The 12,325-nt window shown below is 36.2% G+C and overlaps 1 protein-coding gene across 5 annotated transcripts in view; it reads left to right on the top strand.

Annotated features, from left to right (window-relative positions):
• Positions 1–12,325, top strand: part of LRBA (LPS responsive beige-like anchor protein) — a 365,719-nt gene that overhangs the window by 30,730 nt on the left and 322,664 nt on the right. For all 5 annotated transcript variants that reach the window (XM_048942610.1, XM_048942611.1, XM_048942609.1 and 2 more), the window contains exons 3-8: positions 5,461–5,692; positions 5,823–5,923; positions 8,155–8,250; positions 10,626–10,747; positions 10,850–10,976; positions 12,043–12,162. In XM_048942610.1, the coding sequence (XP_048798567.1) occupies positions 5,461–5,692; positions 5,823–5,923; positions 8,155–8,250; positions 10,626–10,747; positions 10,850–10,976; positions 12,043–12,162 (798 nt within the window). The remainder of the gene's footprint in view (positions 1–5,460; positions 5,693–5,822; positions 5,924–8,154; positions 8,251–10,625; positions 10,748–10,849; positions 10,977–12,042; positions 12,163–12,325) is intronic.

Raw genomic sequence — 12,325 nt, 5'->3', positions numbered from 1 at the left:
TTCTTGGTGGTTTTTTTTTTTTTTTTCTTCTCAATTTTTTAAGAGAAATTTGAGTTTTGCTTTTAATTTTTCTTAAAACATGGATTGCTTGTTCCCTTTCGAAGAGAGCGATTCAATTACTTGTTTTGCTATGTACTTCAAAAAAGATTGAAATGTTGAAATGTATGAAAATGCAATTTCACAGTACCCTCCCATTTATATTTAGAAAAATTGCATAGAACTAATTCATCCTTGTGCTGTTCTTTTTGCCTTGAGCCTTCAACTGCACACTAGGAATGGAACTAATTGTGTTAGTGGGCTATTTTGATACAAAAATGCTTGCAAGCAGAGTGAAAATACAAATTTATTAGCTACAGCAAATAGAGCGTAATTGATTGCAGCATGGCTATCTTTTAGAGCTTCTTTTCTCCTTCTTTGGGAATGGGGAAAGCAGGTAAGCATAACTACAATAAAGATCCTGAGATGTGTACCACCTATAGGGACAAGAATTGTGCTTTTTTCCATTTATTTCAGCTGAGAGAATTAAACTGTCCTGAGGCACCCTCTGAAGGAGAGAAAAAAAAAAAAGGAAAATGAAAAAAAAAAAGTGCAGGTCCAACATTAGATGGCAGTAGTGGACTCTTCACACCTTTTGTGCACCTGTTAAATTTGTTTTTAAGTATCTTTCTAAAGGAGAGACTAAAGCATTTTGTTTTAATACAGAACATTGAATGTAAATAACAAATAGAAGCCATGGGGGTAAAGTTTTGCTATGCAATGCTGCTATCATCGTGCCTGTTTTAAAACAAACCTTTTTTTGCTGGGCAAGTGAAGGTGTAGGCTTTGTTAGGAGCTTGGCAACAGCAAGAGAAAGGACAGTTAAGAAGAAGAAATAAAATGTCATGCTCCGCAGCCCATCCCTTTTCCCTTAGAAAGCAAAGGAGGCATGTACTGTCTAATCATTTGGTTGAGTGTGACTGTTGGGTGGGACAGAACTGGTCACTTGTGCCTTGTGTAGCATCAGGAAACGTTTCTGATTTATTTATTTTTTTTTGGTCAAAGAAATACCTGTTTGGTTTTTGAGCAAGTTCTGAGTTGACGCAAAGTGCACTATTAATGACAGTGAAGACACCATGAAAAGATAGGGGACCCCGGGCAGACAATGGAGCAAATGGCTGCAAATGAGTCTGCATAAGTTATTCTTCTTCCTCAGCTGTTCCCTCAGGTCTGTAGAGGCATTTCCAAATCAGAGCCTTCTTTAGCACATCCAGGGTATGAGTACCAATGGTGCTGACTTTTACTATTGATTGTGCATCCTCAGTGAATTTGTTTAGGTTGGGATCTCTCCTGATGCTGAGAGATTTTTGCCCTGAAGTGCCATGTATTTCCCAAATCTTAGACATGTTTCTGATAATGATTAATACGCTTTGTTTTGAGCTTCTGAATACCTGCAAGGGGATGGAAGTTGTGTGTTATTACTTTGGTGGGAGATAGAAGAGTGACTAGAATATTGCACAGAATATTACCTTGCCAGTTACTGTTAATCGTAAGCATAATGGCTCAAGTGAACCCAATTTCATGTTCGTGTTCTCCAGGAGTTGCTTTCAGATTTCATCACTGAGGGTTTGAAAATGTCGGTGGTGTCTGTCTGATTTTAACTTGGAGCCAACGGACATAAAATTGTGATAAAACCATTCATTTTTGAATAGCATAGATATTTGTGAATAGGAGTAAAATGTAGAGTGTATATCAAATGCTTATCTGTTCGAAATTACATCAGGTTTAGCTTCAGCAGATTTTTCTTGTTCAGCTTATTCAAATGAATTCAACCTTATGCAAATGAATAAATTTCAGTTGCTTATTAGCTCTGTACGTGCAGCTTTGTGGATCTTGATTAAGCATAAGGTTTAGGATTTCTGTTGAGATAGAGACTTCTATTTATCTATAGACTGTTTTTCCTTCATGAGATAGACTTTTTCCAGTGGCTAGGTGTCATCCACACCCCTTATTTTGGGTGTACTAAAGAAGAAATTCTGAGATTATGAAATCAGTTTAATAGGTGTTTTCTCCTGACTTTAGGAAGCAAAAGAAGTAGGTTTTTTTTTCCTCTTTATCTTATTAAATAACCACGAGGAAGAGAAAGCTCTGTAGAAATGTAAAGCCTTTTTTAGAGATTTGGGGTAAAACTGTAGGTGTCCCAGGTATACTAAGTTTGGATTTTCTCAAAGGAAAACGGATTGTGGTCTTGGGAATTATTTTTTCTCCCCGTTGCAGTGGATTAAATACTTTCTTGCATTTTCCTGGAAGCTCTTGAAATATTTTGTATTTCAAAATGACTTAAAATCAGATTCATAGCCTAGATCATTATCTTTCACTAAAGTGGAGGTTGTATTTAAATTCTGGGTGATTTTCTGCATACTTAAGTTGGTAAGTTGCTCACTTAAAGAGTGCACTGTCTCATTTATGTCTTGGATTTCTTCTTCCATTTTAGATTAGGTGAAAGGTTCACAGGAAGGAGGGATTTGTTATGTTTAAATCCATAGCTGAAAATTGCTGTTTCCAATCAGCTATACCTAGAAACATTTTACTGAAAATCTTGAGCTGCTGGTTTAGTTTATATATATTTTTGAGGTAAGTATTAATGGCGAAATGTAAAATTTGTCAAGATGCGTTTGAGTACTTTGAATACTTCACTTTAAAGCCATTCCTATAAGCTTAAACTTAATTCTGCACTACAGGCCAGGGAAAGAAAACGTTATGCCACCCTGTAGGTTGCTATAAAGATTGTTTATGCAGCTCAGCCTGAGACTTAAAATACGTTGAATTGGAGAATTTTGAAAAATGGACTGTGCGACATTAGAGACCAAATCACGCTAAAGTGCAAGGAAAGACTATACATCAGTTCAAAGGCTACATTATTCAAAGAAATACAACCATAAAAAGGTAATAAGATTACATTCTCACACTTCATGGCTAGTAAGGTGCATTAAGCTGCTCAGATATTCATAACTTACTGTGACATTTGGGAAGATTACATTTTGCTGTGCACAGCCATTACTGCAGCTCAGATAATAACTAGCCAATGCATGGACCTGGATTATGATCCCTGTCATTGGAAACAAATTTGTGTTTTGAAGGTTGATCAGTTTCAAATCACCATTAGAAAGGGTTAATATGACATACTGTGGTGTGTGTGCTTATGTGTATCTAATAGGTATGCATACATACAGTACATCAACTGTGCTGTGCCTTCACTATATTGCTTTCTCCATCAATATTTTTCTCCTCATTTTCCCTTAAAGGAAATGCTAAAATAGTAATTATTTCTTCCATCGCATCTTATCTCTGGGATATACTTGCTGAAATGCTTATTTTTGCAGATTAGATTGGAAACCTAATTTGACAGCTTCCTGGATGGGTGGTTACTGATAATAGTGTATCTAGCCAAAAGTGAAAAATTGGGGATGTAGACTATAAGGTGAAGGTAAGGTCACCTCTTGTAGTTTTATATGGTTTTGGTGTGAAAATTGATGGTTGGCTGGTTAGTTAAACCAAGTGCATAAAGAGTTGAATTTGTTGTTCAGAATTAGCAGGTGTTTCGTGGCTACAATTTAACCTTCAGTTGCTCTGCACGCAGAACGCAGCATAGTCTTCGCTTCTCACCGGGATGGTGAGAGAAACACTGGCTTCTTGAGGAATACCTCTGTTTTGTAGAGGATGTGAAACCAAGCGTGATACTAGCAGTGCATTTAATGTATTTCACAAATGTAGTTCAATTATGAGTCTTTTACCTTTTTCTTTGCAATTGTGTTGCAATACTTCTGTTTCACTCCGTTCTCTTCAGCTATTCCATTACCTTTGAAGTCTACCTTGCCGTGCTTGAGGTGGGCCCCTGTTTTATCTTAGGGAAGGGGAGAAGCGAGGCTTAGGGAATGGTAATAACTTGATAGATTTGTTTTGAGTGAGTTGACAGGGTGAGTTGATATAGAGAAGCTGGGAGTATAATTTAAGTCTCCCCATTCAGTTCCTTTGGTTTCCCTGAATATTGAGAAAGCATCTGTTAAGAAATTGCATAATTATTTTTCGTGACCAAGAGAGGAGAAAATGGAAAAGTGTAAATTACTGTTTCGAAATTGTTACTGTGAGACATTGTCTATTCTGTCACAGAACTAGTAACTTGCTCTGCTTCTTGTGGTGCTTGGCATTACTGATTTATGTCCAGAAGACCAAAGATTGCTTCTTCAAAGTGACAAGATTTAGTCACTTGAGGGAAATGTATGGTAATTTCAGTAGTTAATGAAGAATATGTATTCTGTTCCCTGAAGTTTATCTTCAGATCCTGCCTAGCCGAGAGAGGTTGTGGGAGCTAAAATGGAGCAACTTAGTTTATGAGTTTTGGAGCAGTTTTGACACGATGTGATTTTGGCAAGTGGACTTACTGAGGGGGTTAATGATCGAAGGAACGCCATATATGACAGAAGCAGTCTTCACTTGACAAACTTGTTGAGCTGAAGAGCTGATACACTTCTGTGAGTTTTGAGGTTGAGTCAATCCTATCTGAATTACACTTTCTGTGCTCTTACGTAGTAAGCAGGTATGGCATGTTTTTAATTTAAGTATAGTTGTAACCTACGAGAAGAATTTAAAATGCAGAGAGATTGGGGCAGAAGTTAGTGTCATCTATCTTTGCATCAGCTAGAATTTTTATTGACTCAAAATAAAACAACACTAAAACAACAGAGTGAAGTAGGTTACTTCCTTATTTCCCCCTTTGTTCTCTTGGCACATGCAATTAGTTGCTTGGTTCATGTTCAAACAAGGTCTGCATCTAGGTGACCTGAAATATTACAGGTTTTAAGTGCCTGGGCCAAGGTATGGTCAAAGGATTTAAACAGTGGTGTGGTTTCACATTAATCCAAATATAGCAAGGCTTTACTTCCTTTTAGTGCCTCTAACTACTAATGAAACTGGCATTTAGTACTTAGCCAGCTTTATTTAATATCTCAAGAATGACTTTAAGTGAATGTAATTAGCAGTATTTCTGGTGTGTGCCTCAGGTTCTTTTGGCTAGAGCAGTGCACCGATTTGAGGAGTTGTTAGACACGTACAGGGGAAGGCTTTTAGGGCCACTCTAGGCCATTTAAATGATTCTAGCTGACCTTTCTCACCGGTCTTGAAATACTAACATGGTTTGTTCACTTCATAGATGTGTGGGGTAGCTCAGGACATCTGTATTGTTAACTAACTTAAGAGCTCTTGTGCAGCAATTGCCTGATAGTTACTGACACCTCAGGAGCGCTTTTTGTTCAAGTTACACGTCAAAACTTGAAACAGAGGAAAAATATTATTTGCTATATTGATGTAAACCTTGCTGTGTTCTTTTAGCTTCTATCTTTGATAGTTTTCTTCTTGCAGAATTAATAATTACAATGGAATGTGGAATGATGTTTTGACTTCTTTTTTTAATATTTTGTCTGAAAGCTTGTTGGAGGCCAATTTGACTTGGAAATGAACTTTATCATCCAAGAAGGAGAGGGCATTACTTGCATGGTAGAATTGCTGGATAAATGTGACATCTCCTGTCAGGCTGAGGTGTGGAGCATGTTTACAGCTATCTTGAAAAAAAGTATACGCAATCTACAAGCGTGCACAGAAGTGGGACTGGTTGAACAAGTGCTCAAGAGGATTGATAGAGCTGACAACATGATTGCAGGTATACCTTCACCTAATATATGAGTCAAATTGTATTTTCGTTACATAAAATCTCACAGGAACACTTAATAATGAAGTGACAGAAATTTGACATTGCATCTTAATAAGTAATTATATTGTTCTCCTTTCAGATCTCTTAGTGGATATGCTGGGTGTGTTGGCTAGCTACAACTTGACCGTTCGAGAGCTAAAGTTATTCTTCAGCAAGCTTCAAGGAGAAAAAGGGAGATGGGTAAAAGAAAATAAAGAACAAAAGTCATGTTTATAGTGTTTTTGTTTTTCTTAATGTACCCATGTTAAAAGACTGCTTGATAGCCTTTTATATATGTGTGTGTATGTATGTATCTGTATATATCATATGTATATATGCATATATATGTGTGTATGTGTACATATACATATATATATATGTAAATTTACTAGGAAATAAAGGATGCCTACTGGTATTGTATCACTTTTGCTTAAATCTTTTTTACTTAAAAGCAATTAAACCTGTTAAAATACATAGAGTAGTGTAGCAATGAGATGAAATTTTAATTTATTGGATTTATTGTTTGGATTGACCTTTTGAAACACCTGGGAAATGATGTAGTGATTCTAAGCATTTGTTTACATACACATTTTTATTTTGGTAGTTCTGATTGCTTGAAATTGAAGAATAAACAAATTGTTTTTGGAAGATGAGAGATAAGATGGAATTCATTGGAAATTTTGTATGCGTGCATATCAATATTTTCATATTTGCACATTGTCTATACCTGAAGGATTTTGTCCAGTTAGGAAAGTTAGCATTTGTAGCAAAAACTGAAATGAAAATGAGTGCTGAGTGAAATGTTACGTTTTGTGTTTTCTCCTGTTCTGTGTGAGCTAGAGACACAGAAAAGAGTGCCCATTTAGTGTTGAGAGCCTTCTTCCTTAAAGTAAAATTCTTTCGTTTTAAATGCTAGCAGATAAGCTTTCTGCCACAAAGTTATTGCTTTGCTTTACTTACCAATTGTTTTACCTATTTGGATTTTCAATTCCACTACTGTAATGTCTAAATATCCTGGTTTAATGTAGGGAGAAGTCAGGTCGGTGTCCTTGTTTCTTTGCAATAATGTAATAAATATGTATTCAGTATGCGAGGCAAAAACATAGCAAATTTTAAAAAGAACTTGTGAAACAACTTGTTCACATGAAAAAAATACCCCATATAGGGTTTAAAATGAATAAGTGAACATACAGAATATGTTAAACCATTGCTTAATTAAAGTTGTCTTTGTAACATTAACTTTTCATTTCCTGGCTCTCTGCTATTTGCATTTAATTTCCCTTTCTTTATTAAAGACTAAATATAGAGGAATACAAGAGGAAAATGGCCCAACTGCTTTGCTATGGTCTTGCTCAGGTCCATAAATCTTAAAATCAGCAGTGCTTTAAAGATGCAAAGTATCAGGCTGCAACACGATTTGCCAAGCTGAATTCTACTGTGCTGAAGGCATCTGAACAGATCTCACTGTTTCCTTCTTCAATTTTTTAAATTCAGATTTATGAAACATTCTGTATCTGACTATAATTTGAGTACATTTAAAATAACTTGTAATGGATCCTGTAATGCTTAATTTTCAGAGTAGTTGCTTACAAGAAGGGAAAAAGAGCATCTCCAGAAGAAAGATCAGGAGGGGGTAGTAAAGCTGTAGTTTGAAATAGATTTTTCTGGAAGGCTGTGGAGTGGTAGAAGAGGATACACAGAAGTTTGTGACGAGTATGTGCTGGATTTCTGTTGTGAACTCAAACAGTTGATTTGGAGGTTTTAGTCTTTGAGTGTTACAAAAGCATTAATGCAGAATTAGGATTGTGGTGGGGAAATGTTGGCACTGAGCATTCAATTTAGGTACTGTGTATGGCTTTTGAGGCTTGAACCTTTTCTCATAGACTTATATGAAGGAGTGTATCTAAACACAGTATCTTTTACCTAGAGCATGACTGTAAACTTGATGGAAAGTCATCTTGTCTGCTCTTCTTCCTTTTACCTACTTGTTTGTGCTCTCATGAGTTTCATGCAGCCACAACCCAAAATTGCTTTGAGAATTTGCATTTATTTTTCCTTAACTAGTTGTCATCTGGGTCAGTTAATCTTTTTTTTTTTTTTTTTGGCTTGCTTCAAATCTATACAAATGGTAAAGCTGACGGGAATTGGCAAACAGTGAGCACTCAGCATTCAGAGTCATTTTAGTTTATGCTGAATAAAATTGACTGTGACTTTAAAGTCCTTAATTTAGTTATCCCATTAATTGTCTTTCATTGCACCTAGGCTTATTCATAATTTTCTATTAATGTTCATTGAAAATGTTGAGTATTTTAGCAGAGTGTTACTCAGTCATGTGCAAAGCTTGAAAATATGTCAATTTTATTTTTGTATGTAGAGTATTTTCTTTCATGTAGATGTTTTATTTATTTCCAAATCCAAAATTTTTTTGACAGCCACCACACGCTGGGAAATTGTTGTCTGTGTTAAAACACATGCCTCAGAAGTATGGACCTGATGCCTTCTTCAACTTTCCGGGGAAAAGTGCTGCAGTATGTAGATATTTTAAGTCCTTTGTTTGTTATTTCTACTACAACCGTTGGCTGTTTTCACTCCTGTTTTTCTCTTAGCCCATCTGTCATAGTTACAGAAGTAGTCGTAACAGAATTTTTTTGTTACCTACGTTGTGTATAACTAAATAATGCTTATAACAAATGTAAGTAATAACTATGGAAGGACAAATGGCAATACATAAAGAATGGATATAAGTGAACTCTTTGCCTCTACCCCAAGCAGTTGAGTTAAATCTTATTGCCAGGAGAATGTGAAGAATGTCTGCTTTTCACTTCTTTGTTTGAGAATGGTGCTTGTTAATATACATTATGTGTGGGCAATGCCTTACTCCTAGAAACCTTAGTCAGTGAAACTGCAATAAGTATGACTATACTTGTGCCATTTGTTATTTCTCTAGCAATCAGTGTGAATACTGTGGTATGTGTAGTAATCATCTGATAAAATGCAGATTGTAGACATGTCTAGGTTAAATACCACTGAGGGAAGGTTAGATTTAGCGGTGGTTAATCTTTTATCATAATTGTTCAGGTGTTTACTAGGTAGTGTATTTTTGTTGTTGTTGTTTGCTTTCCCCCTAAAAATCCATTACTTTTCTGCTTTGGTGTCTTAGCTTTTATATAACTAAAGGTATTACGCAGGACACCTAATCTTGAACTTGAACTTCACAGAATCACGGAATTGTAGAATGGCCAGGATTGGAAGGGACCTCAAGGATCATGAATCTTCAACCCCCCTGCCATATGCAGGGCCACCGACCTCCCATTTAATACCAGACCAGGCTGCCCAGGGCCCCATTCAATCTGGCCTTGAACATCTCCAGGGATGGGGCACCCACAACCTCTCTGGGCAGCCTGTTCCAGCACCTCACCACTCCCTCTGTAAAGAACTTCCCCCTGACATCCAACCTGAATCTTCCCTCCCTCAACTTAAAACCATTTTCTCTTTTCCTGCAGTTATCAACCCTTTCAAAGAGTTGATTTCCCTCCTGTTTATAGGCTCCCTTTAGGTACTGAGAGGCTGCAATGAGGTCACCCCGCAGCCTTCTTTTCTCCAGGCTGAACAAGCCCAGCTCCCTCAGCCTGTCTTCATAGGAGAAGGTGCTCCAGTCTCCTGATTATCTTCATGGCTATCCTATGGCCCCTCTCCAACAGCTCCCTGTCTTTCTTGTACTGTAACTTCACTAACTTGATGACATAATAACTTTTTATTTGAATATTGAAAAACGCGGACTACTAGAGTTGTGCTGCTGTAATTACATTTATCACATGCAGCAGAACTTGGCAGTAGACACTTGGGCTACTTATGTATTGTGCTTGTATTTAATTTCTGATAATAGCATTGAATGCTTGAACTGTATGTGGTATTGGGGTGCTTCACTAACTGCAGTGGGAACATTCTCATTGATTTTTAAAACATGGAAACTTAAAAATTAAGTATTTGACATACTTCATAACCACTGTGATTTAAACCAAATGATAGTGCTACCGGGTCCTGAAAGTTGGGCTCAAAGAAATGAAATCTGATTAGCTGGCTAGTGTAGAGAAGGATTTATGGTATTTTATTTGGTTAAGGATAGCTAAATGGAGCGTGGGAGCATATTAAGATGTCTGGCAACACTCAAGTTCTTTGATGTTTTTTGTTCATTGGTATTGATCATCTGGAAAGCATCTTTGATCAGAGATTATGACAGTCTTAGTTGAACTGTGTATTGCACGTCTTCAGAGGAACATTTTAAAGTTAATAGTGATGTTAAAACAAACAAAAATTAAAAAAATACACAGCAAAACCCAGCTGTTTGAAACAAAGGTCTTAAAAGCATTTAAGCTGCCTCTGATTCTGTGCTTAACACTGTGGTTTTGCCTGGGGCTCATAAGGCTGTCATCTACAAACTGGAAGCCACTTAAACGTGAATTTAGGTGAAGAAAAAATGGATCTGTTAAGTGAAGCATATATGCTTCTCTTGATGTGGGCCAACTTCTTTTCATAATCAGATATTTTTCTGACTGACAAAATTATGTGAAAATAAATTTATAAATCCGATTATTCTTTTAGGCTGTCTTAAACCTGAATCTTCTGAATGTATGTGCTGAGGACTTCTTGTGTTGTAATACTTGACTTAATTATTTGAATTTTGAAGCATGGGTTACTATTAATGATATTACTTGAGATAATGATCAGTTTTAAAATATTTAGAATAAATTTTTAACAGTGGAATACGAAAAGTAGCGTACAGGAAAAGCACGGAAGTTAGGCCAGGTATTTTTGGTTGTACGTTTGCAGTCTGTATCTTATGCTGTATACTTGCAGTATTGTGATGTGGATATTTCTACATGAATAACTTTATTTTCTTTAGGCCATTGCCTTACCTCCTATAGCCAAGTGGCCCTATCAGAATGGATTTACTTTTCACACTTGGTTAAGAATGGATCCTGTAAACAATATCAATGTGGATAAGGATAAGCCATATTTATATTGGTGCGTATTAATGTAGAACCACATTTCTGATGTTCAGTCATGATTTGTTCAATGACTTTAACTGCCATCTCTGTATGTGCTGATTTTGTTTTCCTTTGTTAGTTTTCGAACGAACAAAGGACTTGGCTATTCTGCTCACTTTGTTGGTGGCTGCTTGATTGTAACGTCCATAAAATCAAAGGGAAAAGGTTTTCAGCATTGCGTAAAATTTGATTTCAAGCCACAGAAGGTGAGTAAAAGCAGTAGAATAGTTCCATGAATTAGAGATGTGTTCACAACCTTGTGTCTAGCTAGGATTTAGCAGGGTGCATATCTGACTAGCTGATGTGTCTGTAGGAAATGTCTCTAAAAATGTGTATACTGGAGGGATTGGTCTTGTTACTAATTATGTTCATCCATTGGCAGATCACTTGCACTAGAATGAACAAAAATAAATCTGTTCTGAATTGATATTTCTTCTAGGTTTACTTCATGTATAAGAAAAAGCTAGAAAATGCAGTTTAGCAGGAGTTTTATGAATTTGTGAAACGTGAAATTTTACTAAGAACTCTTAATACCTACATGTAGCTTGAGCGTTGCAAGACCTGTGATGTTCGTTTATTCTGTCTTCTGTTTTTATACTTAGTTTCCTTCTGCTTCAGCCTTCCACTTATCCAGAAGTGTTTTGCTCAGGCTTTTCCCTTGATTATTGTTTGGTAGTCATTGTGGACAAATGCAGCTGTACTTTAGAAGCTGTGATTACTAACTCAAGTTTAAATTTTTCTGATCAAGCCAGGGCAATTACTAGAGTTTACTCATACAGGTTAGAGAACGACCGATTGGCATTTAAAACTGTGTTATAATTCATGTTCATTGAAGTTATCCACCAAATATTCTCCTTCTGTTTGATGCTGTATCTCCTTATGTGTAAAAATTAAAATATGAGTTAGTTGTATTTTTAATGTTCAAGACTGGCTTGTTGAGCAGTATTATACTGTATTAAAAATATTCTCATTTTCAATTGCTAATTTTCCTGGAACAAGCGTGTTCAACACTGTCACAACTTTTGTTTTGATTAAGTTTTATGTTGTATATATCATCTTAGCTTTCATTTTGAATTAGGATACTATACTTTGATGTGGCTATAAAGGGAAACTCACTAATGCTGTCATCTTTTCTACTTAAAATAAAACTTTCAGTGTTAACGTAATTCACAGACACAGTGGAATTCACTGTAGTGTACTTTCTTTCAGTGACTGTTTAAGCTGTGTTAAGCATCTGTAGAATGGTGTATCACTTGTTTTCTTTTTGCTTAGTGGTATATGGTTACTATTGTGCACATCTATAATCGCTGGAAGAATAGTGAACTTCGATGCTATGTGAATGGGGAACTGGCATCTTATGGAGAAATAACATGGTTCGTCAACACCAATGATGTAAGTAAGCTCTGTGGATAGATCTAATGCCTATTGAATTTCTCAAGATGATCAACTATAGGTATCCCTTGCTGTTTTATGCTTTGTTAAAAGTAAGCTTTTCCCATTTCATGATTTTTTTAATATTAAAAAAAAAAATAGTAAGAACTCTTTGGTGGGGGGA

Source organism: Lagopus muta, chromosome 4 (genome assembly GCF_023343835.1).
Source record: "Lagopus muta isolate bLagMut1 chromosome 4, bLagMut1 primary, whole genome shotgun sequence".
Classification (NCBI taxonomy): Eukaryota; Metazoa; Chordata; class Aves; order Galliformes; family Phasianidae; genus Lagopus; species Lagopus muta.
This window is presented reverse-complemented; position numbering and strand designations above follow the sequence as displayed.